The sequence below is a fragment of the Xiphophorus couchianus genome, chromosome 11 (genome assembly GCF_001444195.1).
Source record: "Xiphophorus couchianus chromosome 11, X_couchianus-1.0, whole genome shotgun sequence".
NCBI classification, from domain to species: Eukaryota; Metazoa; Chordata; class Actinopteri; order Cyprinodontiformes; family Poeciliidae; genus Xiphophorus; species Xiphophorus couchianus.
In genome coordinates this window covers 10,365,644-10,384,808 of record NC_040238.1, presented here as the reverse complement: position 1 = coordinate 10,384,808, position 19,165 = coordinate 10,365,644, and the positions used below count along the sequence as shown (strand labels likewise).

At 39.3% G+C, this 19,165-nt stretch overlaps 1 protein-coding gene across 1 annotated transcript; it reads left to right on the top strand.

The window, feature by feature from the left end:
• The first annotated feature begins 9,863 nt into the window (after positions 1-9,863).
• Positions 9,864-15,506, top strand: pou4f4 (POU class 4 homeobox 4). Its single transcript, XM_028030421.1, has 2 exons — positions 9,864-10,263; positions 11,330-15,506. The coding sequence occupies exons 1-2, from the start codon at positions 10,144-10,146 to the stop codon at positions 12,260-12,262; spliced, it is 1,053 nt and encodes a 350-aa protein (XP_027886222.1). The 5' UTR covers positions 9,864-10,143; the 3' UTR covers positions 12,263-15,506.
• Positions 15,507-19,165: the final 3,659 nt, after the last annotated feature.

Sequence of the window (19,165 nt, the reverse complement as noted above, 5' to 3'; positions counted from 1 at the left end):
AGCTGAAAGGCGTAAAGTCTAGACAAAGCAGTCTCTTTTTTATTAAAGATTAGGACCACCCTCCAGTGAACCACTCCACAGGTTTTTGTTCCATGTGATATTAAATGTGTGTCAACAACTGTCTTATAGTGAAAGGTCTCCCAGAAATTATTGGGACCAAAATTGCAACATTTTGGACCCCAATCAACTGGGATACTTTGTATGGAGGCTTTGTTTAAGATCTTATATATATATATATATATATATATATATATAGTTCAATCTTGTCTTGATTTTTCCTAAAACTCTAACTTTAAATGTGCACAAACAACATAAGTGTTTGATTGCGTTGAGATGGTTAACACATTAACACATTTAGAAAGGCCCACTACTATTGTTTTTGATAGACTCCTTAGCCTGGCAGTGCTCTAGTCATGCTTGGGACATTTTTGAACTTTGGATGTGTTGATATTGACATTTTTACCACCTATGTGCACAACAAGAATGTTTTAGTGTTTTCAGGGGAGTTTTAGAATGCATAGCGAAGGATTTAGCTCTTTTTTTGCAAACCATCAGATTGAATTGATTCCAATTCTAAACACTGTGGACACGTGTGAAAAACAGTTTAGTTTATTGACTGAACCCAATTAAAATTACAGTTAATTAAACGGCTTCAAATAAGAGATTCTCTCTTTGGAAAGAGATTTATTTTTATTTATTTAACATATTTGTTGTATCTTGGGAGCGAGGCAGTAATGGCGTCCTGTGGACAGCCTTTTCTCTGTAGTTATCTTCATATCTCTATGCGAGTACAAACTTTCCGCCATCAAAGCTACATTTGCTAACAGATCTGAAACAAAGCATCCATACAGAAGGATCTTCAAATAGCTTTGACGCGTCTCTTCTGAGTATTAACATCTTTTTCTTCTTACTTATCCCTCCAGTTCCAAACACCAGAGACATCAGTGAGAAAATTTGATAATATCAATTTGCATGAATACGCTATTCTAATATAATCCCCCCCAACAAACACCCTCCACCCCCTGTTTCAGTGACATGTTCATACACCATTTTGTTTGTTTACTTGTTTTCCCTTTGTTCGACTGCTCTCTATTTTTGTAGTACAGGAGAGGGAAAGGGATTTCATTTGCATGGAAATAAGCGTGGCTGTATCTGGGGAAGTGCTCAGGAGCTTTAGCTGTTTGATGCTCGGCCCTCCGTGGATTGTCTGGATGTCGACTTTTCAGGAAAGGGAAGGACAGAGAGGCACCAGCAGGTGATGGCAGGAGCAACCTCAGATGTTGCTTTCAGAAGCTCCTTTTGTCTCGTTGATCTGAAGGTGAATAATGTAACATTTTTATTCAGACATTTTTTAGACCTCTTTTTGACACAGATGGGGATTTTCAGAGTTGGAAGACCTGGAAGAAATCTTTAAAATATAGTTTTCTTCTAGTTTGCAATACACACTAGAATGCTTCCTCTCCATATGTGTTACAGAATCAGGTCTTTTTTTCAAAGGACTCCATGAAAGGCAGACTTGTAAATGTTAAAAGGAGGGGTGGTAACATGTTGGTTGCCACCCCTCTTCTTATTTATAATATATAATTCTCTTTGCCAGATAAAAACAAAGAAATGAGATGGGCCAATTTTCTGCTTTTCATTTGATTGTATAATTATTCTGCATTGAGTTTGTTGCCAAATAATTGTGTACATATTATTCTCCTAAGAAAGTTGAAACTTCACTTTCACTTTTTTGAAGGTCAGAAGTCAGATGAGATTTTAATTAACAAGTTGGATTGACTAAAAGCTCTGCAGTTACTCAATAATACAATGAATACTCAAAAACACAAGTTGTCTAATAACTGCACACACCGGGCAGAGTCTAATGTGAGACAGTCTGTCCAAGCTTGGCCAAAATTGCATCATGTAGGAATGAAGCAACACTATAGAGAAGAAAACAAAAATTCATCCACCATGATGTGAGACTCTGATCAAATCAGAAAGAAACTACTTTAATTTGTTGCTTTTTGCATACAGTTTTTTCTATTTTGGCTTCCGTTTTAAAAAATATAAGCATGTGGAATCTGCTGTGGGGTGCTGCACAATTACACTTAAATAGTTACGTGTAAATAATTTTAGAAGCTTGTTAAAACCAAATGATGATTCACTCCAGAGCAAACAGAGGGTGCATTTTCTTTTATACAATAACACTATATGCAAAATAAAGTATAATCACTTCTCTGTCTCAGAAACTAAATAACACGTTAGTTTTCTGACCTGTGAAACCACAACCAGTGTGAGAATCTAAAGTTTAACGCAAATTTTAATGCTGATTTCAACACAAGGCTGCAGATGAACTGGGGTGCTGTGTGAGGTTCTGGGTTCAGGACGGTTTGCTGCCTTGGCCCAGTTATGCTTTGATAAGTTGAGTTCAGTGCGACAGCAGTCCCCTTGAATATTCTGAGTAAACAGGCCTGCAGTTATAAAGCTTTTACACGCCAATCCTGCCCAACATTCTCTTTATGTGAAAGTGCTGCAGGGCTCCGATGCATAATACATGAGCACTCAGTTAATCTATTGATCCAAAATATGTCTTCTCTCTTTCTCTGTCTCATTTACTATCTGTCTTTTTTGGACTTGTCAGTCCCTCTCCTTGCTTTCTGCTCTGTTTTTGCTCCCGCTTCTTTTTCTTTATCTGCTCGTTTTCCATCAACAGCCTAATTACGGCATGTGGAGAGACTCAACACGAGATTAGAAGAAGAGATGAGAGAAAGACTAACTTTAAGGAGGTGGAGATAATGAAAACAGCAAGCATGAAAAATGCAGAAACTGTAAATAAGAAATAACCCAGTGCTAGAACACTGGTTGGAATACAAAGAGCAGAAAAGAAAATCAGTGCGATGATGAAGAAAACTCACAAACCCATGGGTCGGTGAATCATGTGGTGCGAAGAGTCAACAAACTCAATGAATAAATCATTTTAGGTGCAAGTTAGATTTCACATCTTGGTGGTATAATTTTTAAAAGATGAGACAAAAATACATATTGATCCCAAAGCTTACAACCTCTGACCGCAAAACCTAACAACAGGCTTTCTGGGCTGAATGAGATGCTGATGGTTACATTGAGGGTTTATTCCTCTTTAAGTTGAAACATTTTATCTTCATAAATAAGCTTTTGATAAATCCACAGAAGAATCTCATCAAAACCAAAAACAACACACAACCTTTCCAAATTGTGCTATAACAACACTTTAGCAAGCAACAAAATTTTCCATTACAGCTGTCTGACAGATTGCCTTGTGTTTGACTCTAAAATACTTTGTCACACAGAAAAGTTCGTGGTGGACTGAATGACTGCAACATGGCCAAATCATCTTCCTTCCACCACCATGCTTGACTGTTGGTAAGGGGAGTTATGCTGACATTTCTACTTTGGTTTCGTTTGTCCAAAGGATGCTCTAGCACAGGGGTCTCAAACTCCAGTCCTCGAGGGCCGCAGTCCTGCAACTTTTAGATGTGCCTCTGCTGCACCACCTGAACAGAATAATTAGGTCATTAAAGCTCTGGAGAACTGATCTACACAAGGAGGAGGACATTAAGTCATTTCATTCCGGTGTTTTGTACCTGTGGCACATCTAAAACCTGCAGGTCTGCGGCCCTCAAGGACTGGAGCTTGAGACCCCTGCTCTAGCAAATGTAGCTTTGCAAAGCTAAATCTGGACAATCCTGCTGATCATCAATTTATAAATGTGTCAGCCTCCTGCGTTCACTTCTACATCCTATTGAAAAAGTGAGAGTGAACTTAGATTGTCACAGTGTTTACATTTTGTATGTCCCGTACCACTTCATAGATAGTAAAAGTGAGTTTGTTGCAGTTTTTGCTCCCCTGAGTTTACATTTAAATAAGTTAAAACCTGGTCAAAACCAAATTACTTCAAACACCCTAGAGCTGAAAATGGGTGTACTTTGTTTCTGTCAATGCAGTAAGGGTAAGTAATGGCAAAAGCAAAATGTCAGGATGTTTGAAATTTTGGCTAAGGCCAAGAAGATTTTTAAATATTTTTAAAATATGTGTTCTTTACTACTTTGTGGTACCAATGTGGTTGTCAGGACAAGTCAAATGTTGCATTTCCTTTGAACACCTTTCTGATTACTAGTTTTAGTCTCAGTACGGCCTGTTCTTAGATCTTGGTATCAGGATCTCCTGGTAATACATGGAGGACCTTCGTGTGCATGTTCTCATCACTGAAAGCTAAATGAAGCAGAAGAACAGACTACCTCCATCTTTCACTCTATTTGAGCAACAAAGCCCTTTTCAAAACCAACAGGCGCAGGTAAAGTACACAGAATCTCTCCCCAAGCGAACCTACTAACCTTTTCTTCCAGCCTTTTGTCTTTAATTTGTACTGGCAGACAATTAAATATTTACCAGGACCCCTACAGGCAATTACATTAAAAGTGTGTGGTTAGACACCGCCTACCCTTCGGCATGCCCCCTTGGTGAGAAGCGGAGGCCGATTTTGGTGAATGGTCGCAAACTTTACAACGTCAGATTTTACTCGCTATCAATAATTCAAAGCTAGAGGAAGTGGAGAGAAGAGGAAAAAGGAGTGCACAGAAAAGAATGGGGGTAAAAAAAAGGAGAAGGCAAAGGCATGAGGTGAGGAGGCTGTGGTGGATGTCGGCGGAGGGCTGCACTTCAGTGTCCATTTGCTAAATGTGGCAGAAATACACGTAGTGGCAGCCATGTTCTGCTCCCTGAAAGCTTTGTGGGATGTTAGATCCCTCAGAGTCCATGCTACACCCTGAACATACGAAGGCACCCATGCTTAGCTGCACACAGCACACACATGCTCTTACTTTGTTAAAACACACAGCTAAAAATACTTTCTCTAAAGTACGCCAACAGATGTATCTCAATGACATGTATCCTTGTCAAACAAAAGACCCTCCTGAAACTGAAGCTAAGTATCTCCAATAGCTGAAAAAATGTCAAACTAAGACATTAGAACTGCTTTTACCCTGGGAAGAGTTATAAGGTCATTTACAACTAACTTAATGTCCATTACAGTGAAAGTTTGCCTACAAGTGAAATACATGAAATATGGCTGAAAATCTGTACTAGAGTGAAAGCATCACAACAAATTCACCTCAGGTTTAGATCATGCAATACTGGAATACTGAGGTGGAAGTACTCCAGTGGCCTGAGCTGTGGCCTTTGTTAGCATGCTAAATGGTTACATTTATGACAGTACAATTAGAAAAGCTATGGCTTGTCCAGCATGGCTGGGAGAGAAACATGTAACTGTACAAAAACAGAAGCACAACTTTGCAAAGTTTCATTTAAATGAATCTCTTGTGGAACATTGTCCTTTGGACAGATGAGTCTAGAATAAAAATGTTTGGCCATGGAGCACAAACACATCTTAACACATACACCTCATACACACTGTCAAGCATGGAGGTGGTGATTTGGGCTTGTTTTGCAATGAATTCATTTGTATGCCAAATTATTCTAGAGTACAAACGTTGCTTGTATTTAAAGCACTGATTGGATTTGTAAACCAAACACAAGGGTTGCAATACAGAACCCGTCCTTAGGCATTATGGATTGCCCATGTCCATCCTGTGAGTTGCAAGCAACCTCTCTTTAGGTTAGTATCTCAACAGCATACTTTGATCAACTTGAACAATGTAAAAGCACAGCGACTCAAAATGGGAGGATTGTTGTCATGTATTCTTTGTGGAATTATGATCTGAAAAACTGGTTAAGCTTATAGCATCAAATCAATTTGCAGAAACCTAACATAGCATAGTCGTCTTCCACAACATTGGGTCACTGGCCCAGCAACATTCTCTAGTTCTTTATGGTGAATATCTCCTTTCCCCAGAAGAGATATTTGGTTCTTAGACCCTAACTTTACCCAGAACATGGGCGACTAAAGACAACAAATCTGCTCAACAGACACTGCAGCAATCTCCAGTTGAGTGTCCAAAACATTACCCAACAGTTTAGGTGGCAGTCATTTAGCTTAGCAAAAAGCAAAATATGCTACAGGCCATGTAGTGGAGAATAGCGTTTTTATGGGTGCTTGTTATACAGGTCCAATGTCAACACCTCTCTCTGATTCAGATTCTACTTGTCCCACCTTTTCCAAGTAACACCATCATTGGGATAACCCCCCCACCCCACACACACACACACTCCCCCACCCGCTAACCCATAAAATCATTACTGGTTTTCTGTAATAAAAACTGTTTCATTACAGTTGAATGAAACAGTTCAACTGACAAATCACCTAACAGATGATAGGCTGTCTTTTCACTAAACAGCCTATCATCAATTACATCTTTCTAGCAAATTCTAGTAATGAATTGCCTTGTTTGTTTTGGAAATGCACATTGTTCTTGATAAACATACATCCTGGTATTTGCACATAGTTGTAAATATGCTTATTGGTGAGACTGATCCACAAATCCAATGAGATCTTCCAAAAATGGATAATGCATATACTGGAGACAATTTTTCTGTCAGAAAAGAAGAAATGGAATGAAACATCATATCTCAGACATGTTTGTCTAAGACTTAGTGCAATTTGTATACAGGGAGAAAATTTGATACTAATTTTATTTGCCAGCAAAGGAAGTAAATGTTTAATTCAAACAGTTTTTCTTGCTCAATTTGATGAACTTAGAGTGTCTGAAGCATTCTCTCCCCTGCCAGCAGATCCTTCTCCGATCCCAGCTGTACTGCCTGCTCTGTCTGTACAGTGTCGCTTTCCCAAAGGACTGTCCTGGCTGCCAGTGTCCCACCGGAGAGCGGTGATGTATATTTGATGAACGGGTGCCGGGGACCCTCTGGAGGGCGGCAGCCAGGGCAGGACAATAGGTCTCACTCAGGTTTCCTGACTCTGTGACCAACAGGGCGGCTCTTATTGTCGGTGAGTCAGGGCTGGCGGTTTAGCCACGGACTGAAGAGCAAGAGGCAGAGTAACAAGAGCAACACAGATACTGTTACATGGTACAGACGAAGGATGTTTGTTGGAAAAAACCTGTGAAAATACTGTTTCTGACACAGTAAGAGCTGGTTCCCAAGGGGAATAAAACCCGCAACTGTAGCATCAAACAAAGTGATGAAGAGTGGCTAAGAGTTTGCTTCTGTGTTCCTGCCTTCAGAGAATGACACAAAAATGACCATCAAGTTCAATAAAGCTGATGCTTCTCTGACATTTAAAGGTTCTTCTCACATGATGCAGCACATATGTGGGGACAATTTTACCTTAGTTGCATCATTTCAAGATGAATTTGCATGCAGACATTTGCAGATTGTTTCAGCCAGTGCATGAGGCCATGTAACATTTCCTCACAATAGGAATCTGGCCTGAGAAGACTCAGAATTAGAGAGACAAGTTTGGTCGATTATACCAAACTTCGTCAACATCTTTTCTTTTTTTTACCCAGCATTATTTATTTTGATATTCTGCAAACAACTTGATATTATTTATTAATTATTTTAATTTTTTTTGTCTGACTTAGATCTTGTTCTTCTGATCTGACATATATTTTGGGTTCTTTCATTAAGTCTGCATTTTCTCCCTAAGAATGCAAAGGATTTCTCTGGGTACTCCAGTTTCCTACCACATGAGAAAAAATGCATGTTAGGTTTATCGGCCTCTAAATTGTCTTTAAGAGTGACTGTGTGCATGAGTGTTTATCCTGTGTGTGTCTGTGTTGCACCGTCCACGTGACAGTACAAATGGTGTATAAAAAGATTTTGTCTTTTTTGAGCACACTTTCTTCACTTTATTATTTCTTAGACTGGTTGATTCTCCAATATTCAAAGTGTCAGTAACTATAAATACAGGTGGGGGTATCATGAATTGTACATTTATCTGAGGAGATCAGCTTTATTAATGAAACTTGTGTGCCATTCAGATTCATTGGATACAGAATGTTAACTGTGTGTAAACTTTTAAAGGTTACAGCTAAAAACTACAATTTTTCAGAAAGGGTGACTTTTGCATAAAACCAGTAAAAAGGTATTTTTATTACAGAAATGTCAGCCTTCTGATTAAGGATGTCCCCAAAATGTCACTGATTGTAAAAACATTGTACTTATATTCTGTGCTGCTTTACTCTTCATTCAGATGCTGAGATAATGATTTTAAAATAAAACACAACATTAACTTTGAAGATGTGAAAAGATGGATTTGGACCTTTGATTATCAGACCGTTTCTCCCCTTGGCTCATGCAGCTGTAACTCATGCCCTGGATATGTCTGTGCGAAAGGTTTCTTGAAGCACTGAACCCAGTTCAGGGTGAGGTTATCCCTGTCTCAACTGTGGAGACGTTTTCCCACCACTCAACTTCCCATTAAAATGCTTGAATTAAATCAATGAATAAGTGGGAGCATAGCCCCTTAGTTTTAGCAACAACAAAAAAAGTATTTTGTTTTAAATGCAATTTTAATTTCTATTTTTAAAGAACCAGTAGCAATTACTAATCATATTGACAGTAGGTGAGTATTTGTTTTTAATTTTTATAGATGACATATCAGAGATGGAGGCAGGAAGCACGGCCAAATATTCACATCCCTCCCACTGTAAAAGGAGGCTTTGGGTGTTTATGGCCATAATTACCCAGTTTGTGAGAACCCCCGCTTTATTAGCAGGCTGTGAACTCTGACCTCTCACGGTTCATGTGTAAATATTTCATTGTCTGCTTGTTGTTCCCGTTCAGGCCTGTTTATTGTTTAATTGAGAGAGGTGGGTGTGTTTATGGAGAGCAGGGCGTACCTTCTCACAGCCAGAAAGTGAATGAACCACCATTAATTTATGTGTTAGTTGTTAAGAAAAGGAAATGGGTTCATTAGGAGGAGTTTGCAGATTTTTTTCATTAATTAAAACTTACTTTAATGGCCTTTTGTTACAATTAAAAAGATTTGCATGAAATGCCTTCTTGAACCACAGAAGGAAAATAGATCTATATACGTTGGGAGTTAATTTCACTTTTTTTTTTTTTGTAGCCTAACAGGCTTAATGACTATTTTCTTACTGAGAAATTTATAGAACACTTTGCAAAAATATTCATAAATACTTCACGTTTTTTTCTTTTTTTTTTTTGTTACAATTTTGATGTGTTTCACTGGAGGTTTATGCACTGTCACCGTGAAGTGGAAAGAAAGCCATACATGTCAATATTTGGTTACAATCTGAGGAGTGCAGTTTGTATAATAAAACTTTAATTGGAACCACCTGCCTCCAGAGGTCTACCTGGTTGTGATTTCATCTCAGTATGAATCCAGTTGTCCTGTGAAGGCCTGAGAGGTTTGTTAAAGGACTTAAGAGACCAAACAACATCAGAAAGACCAAGAAACACAGCAGACAGAGAAACGGGGCTCAACACAGATACACTCCACACTTTTCACATTTTTCTAATCAAAAACCCACATTTCATTCTTTTCCTTCCACTTTGTGTTGATCTGTCACAGAAAATCCCAAGTTTGTGGTTGGAATAAACAAGTACGACAGCTTTCGGAAAGCTCTGTACAGAACAATGACTTTTTCTAACTTTAAGTTTTAATAATGCAGATTTTTACAACTTGCAGTAGACACCTGGAAATCCTGGCGATTCCTGTTCTGACATTGTTGTCCCGGTTCTAATCTTCAAATGTTACAGAAACATTTCTTCAGCAGAGTGCTGCCACAAAGCGTTCCTTCTGGTTGTGGGCGTGGCCACAGCCAGGGTTCTCCATGTGATTGGTGGAGGAACGCAGCGGGGAGGGAAGGCCGGTCCTCCAATGAGGAGCAGCCTGTGAGGCAGCGGTCTAATATAGGCGCAGGAGGCAGCCAGCATCTTTATTATAGGAGTCATTTAGAGTGGAAAAGCAGACAGAAGGTCCGCAGGAGTCCAGGAGTTACTACTCCTTACCTTTTTTTTTTCTTCCCTGACTTAAAGGCGAAACTTTCTGAGTCCGATCAGGGTGACTTTCCTTTTTTTTTTTTTTTTTTTATATCCAAAGCACCTCTGCGAGCGGCAGGTTGTTTTTTTTTTTGTTGGTTTTTTTTATTCCTCTTTGCGAGGCGTTTCTCTCCAGGTAAAATCAGCAAAACGGAGCCGAACGAGGACGACGGACAGCGACCCTCCTTCACTTCTGCAATCATGATGTCGATGAACAGCAAGCAGCCTTTCAGCATGCATCCCATCCTGCATGAGCCCAAATACACGCCCCTGCACTCCAGCTCCGAGGCCATCCGCAGAGCCTGCCTGCCCACGCCGTCGGTGAGTCTCACCTTCCTGCCCGCGAAACTTTACAACAACAAAAAAACAGCGCAAATCAACCGCAAAATGAACTTTTTTTTTTTTTTTGAGGATTTGCATAGAGGACTTAAAAGGATTTTTATAAATTACTTTATTTAGTGGGTAAAATGCGTAAATTGGCACCGACAACTTTTAATTCCGTCTAAATCCGTTTTACAGCTTAAAAAAAAAATGTAAAGCAAAAATCATAAAAATAGATTCATGTGTGATCACAACGGCACATTCTGTCTACAAACGAAACTGTATAATAAAAGCAGCCTTAAAAGTTATAAGTTGGAGAAATTTTCCGTTTGTGCTTCGCTCAACATAAATGAAAATAAAGATCTCAATTATATGATTTTCTTGTAATGTTCTTAAAGGATTTAAAATGCAGAAATCCTGAAAAATGTTCTTTAGAGAAGGAAAGCGGATGCTGCGCTGTCACGATGCCTCGGAAAGCTAAAGAAAAGTTCAAGATGGATGCACAGTGCGTGGAGTGGACTCGTCTTTTCTCATATTATCTCATTCATATTCAAACTGGTCTCGTTTCATCGTCCGCAGGAATTATTCAGGAGATCGTAAATATAAATTTTAAATGAATATCCTTCCACGCGGACACGCTGCCGTGGCTGTAGGAAGGAGCCGCTGACAGGTTGGAAAACCGAGGTCAAAAAAAAAGAAAATCTAGTCAAAGTTTTTCTTTAGAGGCTTATAAAATGTTCAAACGGCTCAAAATGATCGTGGTGGCGCATTTAAACATCTTCTTTTTGTTGATTTTTCCTCTAAAACTATGTTAAGTTAAATTTAAATATTTTGTTAATATAATTTTATGCATTCTTTCTTTCTTTTTTTACGTGTTTTATGTTAAACTATCAACTAATTCATTGTTTTTAAATATTACAACAAGCAGAAAGAGTTTGTCGTACTCAGTTCACTTTAATTAGCAGCAGCAGCAGCAGCAGCAGCAGCAGCAGCAGCAGCAGCAGCAGTGTTGGTTTTGTGGCAGATTGCTCTGACGGCTCTGCCTCTGTCCTTCCTCCTCTCTCAGCTTCAGGGCAACATCTTCGCCGGCTTCGATGAGACGCTGCTGCAGAGAGCCGAGGCTCTCGCCGCCGTGGACATCGTGGCCCAGAAGAGCCACCCTTTCAAGCCAGACGCCACCTACCACACCATGACCACCATGACCAGCATGACCTGCACCCCGACCTCCTCCTCCGCGCACCTGCACCACCCGTCGGTGCTCACCTCACACCACCACCCGGCGCACCACCAGCCGGCGCAGGGACTAGAAGGAGACCTGCTCGACCATCTCACCCCGGGGATTTCTCTGGGAGGCATGCCCGGCTCGGACGTCTGCTCCACGGCCTCGCACACGGCTCACGCCGCGGCCCACATGTCGGCCATCAACCACATGCAGCACCACCACCACCACACTCAGTCCATGAACATGCATCCGCACGCGCTGGGATCCCACGGCTCCCTGGGGAGCGCTGGCGGGGACGCGGAGCCCGACCCGCGGGAGCTGGAGTCGTTCGCCGAGCGCTTCAAGCAGAGGCGGATCAAACTGGGCGTCACTCAGGCTGACGTGGGAGCGGCGCTGGCCAACCTCAAGATCCCCGGGGTCGGCTGCCTGAGCCAGAGCACCATCTGCAGGTTCGAATCCCTGACCCTCTCACACAACAACATGGTGGCCCTGAAGCCCATCCTGGAGGCCTGGCTGGAGGAGGCGGAGCGGGCGCAGAGGGAGAAGATGTCCAAGCCAGAGATCTTCAACGGCGGCGATAAGAAGAGGAAACGCACGTCCATCGCCGCGCCGGAGAAGCGCTCCCTGGAGGCGTATTTCGCCGTGCAGCCGCGGCCGTCGTCGGAGAAGATCGCCGCGATCGCCGAGAAACTGGATCTGAAAAAGAACGTGGTCCGCGTTTGGTTTTGCAATCAGAGGCAAAAACAGAAACGGATGAAGTTTTCTGCGACGCACTGAAGCAGACTGCGACAGACCCGAGGGTCTCTGGGCCGGTTTCCACAGAGACAAACCAGAGACAAGCTGCTGAGGCTGGTCTGCTGGAGCCGCACTGTCAGAATCAACAAGGTACCAGAACGGTACCTGGCGGGGAGAGGCTCTGCGTGGCGCACAGTCAGGGCCGCAAAGATGCGCACTCAAAACAAGTCTCACAATCTCAGATTGAGATTCGCACATTCAAATACATAATATGTTGTTTTAAAATGTAAATTTAGATCAGGTAAATTTGCTTCTTTCCCAAGAAAGATGCCAAAGAAATGGATTGTCAGGGCGGCACTTAAATCAAGTCACATGTGATTTTTATACATTTTCATTCTTAAATAAAAAGGCAACTGATGTTAGTTTTAATTATAGTTTCAGAGAAATTAAACTGGCATCTTTTATGAAGAAAAAAATCCAAATTTTTGACTGAATTTCATAATCGATGCACTGACAAAACTTATTTCCTTCAAATGAATTGGTTAAAATGAACCAATTAAACTTCTTCATCTTTACATTTTGTTGGATTTAATTTTAAAATAATTTCTGAGGAAAATTATTACAAGTTTACCTGCTAAGAGACACTTAAATAAAATATTAAATTCAAGCCCATTTTTAAAATGTGTCAAAATAAAATTGTTAAATTCTGACTTATTAAAGGCCTTCAGTTCATCTAGGTTTTAATCTTATGCTAAAAACAAAAAGTAATACTTGGTTTGCAATAAAGGCATCTAATGCCACTGAAATCCTGATAAACGACTTATGTCTACACTTTAAAAATGAATTTTGGAGAGTATTAATTGATGCCCATTGAATTTTAATTTGAATGAATATATAAGTGTTTAATAATGGTTAAATCCTCACATTAGGTACTTTCTTCTGATGGAATAAAAAAAATTGCGTTACTGTTATTCTCATTAGTTAAGAAAAGGCAGGCTGATATATTTATATGGGTCTTAGTGGGAATTAATATGTGTGTTCAAAACTATCATAAGATTTGAGGTTGAGAACATTTCAGAGTTTCACATACAATTTAAGTTTTAGGACAGTGCTAGAGCTAATGTCAACTTGCTAGCTTGCTTACTTTCTTAACCATGAAGACATCATTGCTAATGAACGTCTTAAGTAATCATATCAGAAGAAGACGCGTAAACCTTTCAATGACAACCACCGCTAAGTTGATCCATTCCTTAGCAATGGCTGCCTCTGGGCTAGCATGTTCAGGATGCTAGCAAGTTTAAGTTTAGCATTAGCATTGTCGCTAAACTGGTTGATTGAATTACAACCTTTTCAGTTACTGATGTTATCCAGTCATGTATGTTGTTCTCTAACAAATACAAACTGGTAATAATCAATTATGAATCTCCAGTGAAGATTTCATTAAATACAAAGGGTTTAATGAAAATGAATTATATTGAGTACTTTGTTTCAGTGATTAAATCCCAAGAATCAATCATGGCATCAGTAATTGCTATGGTAGGCAATGGATTTTTGGCAGGTTGTCTTGCAACTAAGTTGTGACAGTATAGGATGTGCTGCAGGTGCACAAATTGTAGGAAAATCAAGGAAAAGTACAACAGGACAAGCTCAGTGCCTTTCATGATGTCATAATAGATTGTGTAAGATGGTTTTTGGGAGGTCCGATTTTATCTCGATTAAATAAGAATTTTCAACAATATAGGAAACCAAATTTATAAACTGAAAAAACTATATTTTAGGCTATTTTAAATACTTTTACAGAAAAGTTTGGCTTGCAGCTTTAAATTTTAATCTGACTGTTTAGTGGGGTTTTATCTATTTCTTTACATTTTAAAAATTCCAAATGTTAGAATTTAATCATAATTTAACATTTTGCATTCAAACAAATAACTAAACAGAAGTACTTCAGTTTAATACCTTGCGAAATTCATTTTTACAGTGTAGGTTGAACAGCAGCGGTGTTGTATGAGAGCCTCCCTAGTGATAACCGCGGGTCGCAGGATTGTGCTGTTTGGAGCAGAAATCACGCAGTCTGGTGCGCCATTCAGCTCAGATGTGACTCCGGAACACCTGCGAACGTTTCACCGCTCAGCATGTGTAAACAGGAACTTTTGTGTTCTGCGTCACACCGTGTACCTTGTTTGGTCCTGACAGTGGAACCGCAGACAGGAAAAAAAAAAGACTCTCAAAGGTGTTTGCATCTCCGCAGAATAAACTGCTGCTCTCTGACTGAAGAGAAAAGGCGACCACTGTGGTTGAAAAAGTAATTATTGTACAAAAATAAAAATACTAACAGCGGGAAATGAGGAATAATAGTTCGTATTACCCTTTGTGGCCCGGATAGTTCTTTTTTATATTTATCAGTGTACATATTTGTGAATATATGCACTTCCGTGTGTGGAAACTGTCATTGAAATGTATTGAATTTTCCTCCCAGATGTTTTTGTTGGGTTGCTCATCATTTTGGGGGACAAATCAGACCAAACGAGTAGAAAAAGGTAAAATAAGTCAGAATCTGGTGCGCAGAATGTGAATTCAGCGTCATGGGTTCCTGTGCAGAAGCGCAAGAGGGCTTGATGTTTCTGTCTGCGCGTTTTGCTCCAAACTGACCGACACTGCCCCCCCATCCCCATGTTTCCTTCCTCATTTCCAAAGTGAATGCATTGCAATAAAACGCAAACACACACATTCACTCACGTATATAAACACGCACGGATACACACATTAACCCGGCGTAGCTGTGCGTCTACCTCATTACGCAAGTGATGGCACATTTCTGGTGATTTTGAACACTCTGGTTGGTTCTTGGACGTGCTTTCTGTTTGTTTTCTCTGCCACTGGCTGAATTAGGCCTGTAGGAGACTCACTGACGTGTAAAACCTGTTCACCGCAATGATGCTTCGACAATCAGATAATTATGAGTAGTGTTGTTGTTCTCCCCGCCCTCATGAAAACGAATCATTTCGACTTCTTCTGATCACTGACCCGTTTGTGGAGCGCACTTTGTAGATATTCTGACGAAGGGAGGTGTAGTCGGCCTTATTTATACATATTTTTCAACACTTCTGAGAAGACTTTATTATTACTTTTATTATTATTATTATTATTTTTATGTTGAATTGTTATTTATTTGAATTTAATTTATTCTGGAAAAAGAAAACATTTCATTTGTGAAAGTGTTCTTCAAATGTGTCTCTGTAAAGCTGCAGAAGCTGAAATAAACTGTGCACGTTTCTTCGTCGTTTTACCTGCTGGTGTCTTTTTAAGCAAACGCGAAACGGCGCCGCTCGTGCCACGCGAGCTTGGCAGCGCGGCGCTCCTGCGTTTGTGCCTCTTGGAGACACTGCGCGTGTTTTACGCGCGGGTCCTGAGCAGCTGCCGCTCTGAAACAGGAGAAGCCCCAGAGGTGAAGGAGCTCCGTCTGAAAGCTGCTTTCCCAGCGGTGATGAATAGGATCTGATACTTGAGTGACTCTCATATTGATCAGCTTTGCAGGCTATGAAGTCTCCGCGGCTCTATCCCATCGTGCCCGGTGCCGTTTTCAGTTTCTTAGCTGAGCAGATGAAAAGTTCCGGCCTCTGAGCGTTTTAAAAGCTTACGTTTAAATAAATAAATGAATAAATAAATAAATACAATAAAAATAACGAGATCAGAGCTAAAAAAAAAGAAAAAGAAAAAGGTTGACATCATGAATACCAGACCAAAATAAGACGGAGCGAGAACTAAAAATAGACCCATGTGGCATGAATATGTCCCAGGTGGTTTAAGCTGAAAATTTTAAAAGTGAATAAATTAATTTAAAGAATATGGATAATGATATAAAACAAGCGATTTTTTTTGTGTGCATACTCACAGTTTAGTTCAATTTCCTGATGGAAATGTCTGCTTGTTGTATGCAACAAGCAGTTTAAGTATATTTAAACGTTAGAGCTCACGTCAACATTTAAATTTGATTAAAAGAAAAAGAAAATAACAACTGATGTTGAGATATGTGAAAAATCTTCATGAAATCAACTAAACTGCTCTGTAACTTTTGAATCTGGCCGGATGAAATGAAAAGCGCAGCCTTGAAATTTGCAGGGAAATGTTCGACACTGAATCAAATCTATTTGAAAAGTCGAACATTTGAACTAATATGACTTGAAGGATTAGAATTATTTAGGATAAAGCAATAAGGAATATTACTTCTAATTGTAAACGCAAAGTATTATTTGATGAACAGTTTTTTTTATTTAATATTTTTTTACTTTGTGGAAAGTAGGAAGTTTAAACGTCTGAGACTTCAAATAATATTGCATACTCATTTTTATATAAGTATTGACTCGTTCCTTTAAAATTAAATTATTGTTATTATTGTTTATGTTTTCCACAAGATTTAACTATATTAAGAAAATAAATGATTTTCACAATATGCTAAGTGCTGTTATTGTTGTTACTTGACAAATCCCATTGACTAAGGACAAAAAAATACATTTAAAAATGTGAGTTATGCCTAAATCATGAATGTGTTTATAGTACAAACCATTATGTAAAGCCTCACTTTTAGGAAAGGTCATTTAATTCACAGTTTTATTCACATTAACAAAACTTCTGTCTTCATTCTATGAAGAAAAAAGCCATTACACACACACACACACACACACACGCACACACACGCACACACACAAACACACATATTTCATCCCAACTTGGTTGAGCGGGTGGTTTGGGTCCACAAACACATTATTAATGAATAATAAATATAAGCTGTTATGATACTATTGATTTCTGAGGGTGTTTGTTAAGAAGTTGCAGTTGTGTGTTGTATAACAGGAGCTCAGGCCCCCGGTTCCCTTCGGAGCAACACAATACAGGCCTTCACAGCAGCGGGACCCCAAACAAGCACCTGGGGGCCACCGGAGGGCCAGCAAAAGGAAATAAATATCCCAAGCAATTCTTCCGTTACCATTTTCTACCATACAAAGTGTTTTAATGGTAACAACATGGATTTCCACCTTATTAATTCAATAGTTCTAGAGTAGTTTTGTTATTCTAATTTGTAACATTTACCCTTTTATGTGAAATAGGAAGTCATCTTGATTTGAAATATTCAGTGTTACAGCTTTTGTAGCCTTTACATTTTAATGCAGTAGATATTTTAAAAGTTAGTTTTGTGAAACGTAGACATATGGACAAAAAAAAAAAAAAAAAAAAAAACAGATCAGAAACAATGTTTTTGTTTGTTTGGTATATGAACTGCTTTGTTTGCTTTTTATTCTATTAAAACACATTTATTAAATATTTAAAATAACAAGCAAGTATATGCTTACCTATTGTACTTGCTGGGTAATCTTTTTATCCTGTTATCCTTATTGTATTTAAATTTTTTGCAATAAATAAATAAATATGTTTTATTGATTTTTTTTTTTTTCTCTATTTTTGCAGTGCCTACCAGACAGTGGCTGGCTGGCATGTTGGTCTATAACAAAGAATGTAGTACATGGCTTCATCAAAGTTTAATGGTGGAGCGGCTCTCCAGTTGAGGCCTATAAATTATATATAATTGACCGTGTAATCAATGTGAGCAGTGGATCAAGTTTTCTTGAAACAAACTGACGGAACGCAAATATTCAGAGAACAACAAACAGAGAGAAGCAGGAATATGACCAAACTGTTCTCATAATGTCCTCAGAAGAGATTATAAAAATATCATTTCATGTTTTTTTAATCTTTTGTAAAAGAAATAGGATGTATAGCTATACATCAAAAATGTTTCTGAATTTTGTTTTTTATTTTGTTTGTTTTTCTAAAGAGAAATAGTTCTATCAAATTCAGACTTTTTTGACTTCTTCAAGGTGTTCATGTTTTCTTTGATAGTATTTCTCCAGACAAACCTGTGCTGGAGTTTTCTTATTCTTTGTTGCTTTGCAGCAGGCCCCTGATCTAAGCATGCGATCTACAGAGCACCTGTGCAGTTTAAAATAGCTGTTTTAATAATTCAAATCTTACAGAAAAATGACTGTGTGTTTTCTGCTCTTCTCCATGTGATGTGTCTTCCACTCCAGACTCCACCCTGGATGCTCTGGAAGAGTGGATAAAAGAGCTTTTCCCCAGATAGCTGTGGGTAATTGTTTGATTTAAATAATTAAGGATTGGGAGACCTCATTTTCATCCTCTGTGTTTTCTCATGTCAGATCCAAACAAGAGCAAGTCAGACAGCAGACTTCCTTCAGCGCGAAGCAGGAGAAGAGCTTATGTGGCTGCACACAAACACACTTTCCTCCCAACCTTTAAACTTCAGTCAGTCAACATGTCTCCAATGTGTTGTTATCGAAGAGGGAAGTAACATCACATACAGCTTCCTCAGCGCCTTACATTCAGAGGTAAGGCACTAAATGTGCTCTGGATGTCAGATTTAAACGTGTGTTTCCCTGGCATGTATGTAGGCCTGCTTGTTCAAGAGCAGTTGGAGTCAGCTGAAAGCCAGTCTAGCTTTTCCTTTCAGGTTATTTTCTGCTGAGTAGCTTGGTGTATTTTTATTGAGCCAATCAGTATGACTTTAGTCACCAAACATGTTTGTTGCTGAATTTTAAAGAGCTTCTTCTAGCTATATGGTCAAAATAGTGCATGAGATTTATTAAGTGAATGCTAAGACTAGTTAGCATAGCCACCGATTTCCTATAATGGTAAGTTGTTCTCCACCATTAGCATATCGAGCAGCGAGCACATGAGTTGATTGGCAGTCTTAGGCCCCTTCTCCTGACTCTGACTAGTTGTTTTTGGTTGGGAGTAGCGCTTTTCTTCAGTAGCTCAGCGTGAAGCTGGAGGAAATCCATCTTTTCAGAGATTATCTGCCTCATAATAAACTGTCATGACATGGTAACAGTTGTAACAAATATGTAGAAAACATCTGCATTATTCTAAAAG

Coding starts and splice junctions, on each gene's coding strand:
- pou4f4 (XM_028030421.1), top strand. CDS start 10,144: ATGATGTCGATGAACAGCAAGCAGCCTTTCAGCATGCATCCCATCCTG. Junction 10,264..11,329: donor CCTGCCTGCCCACGCCGTCG/GTGAGTCTCACC, acceptor CTCCTCTCTCAG/CTTCAGGGCAACATCTTCGC.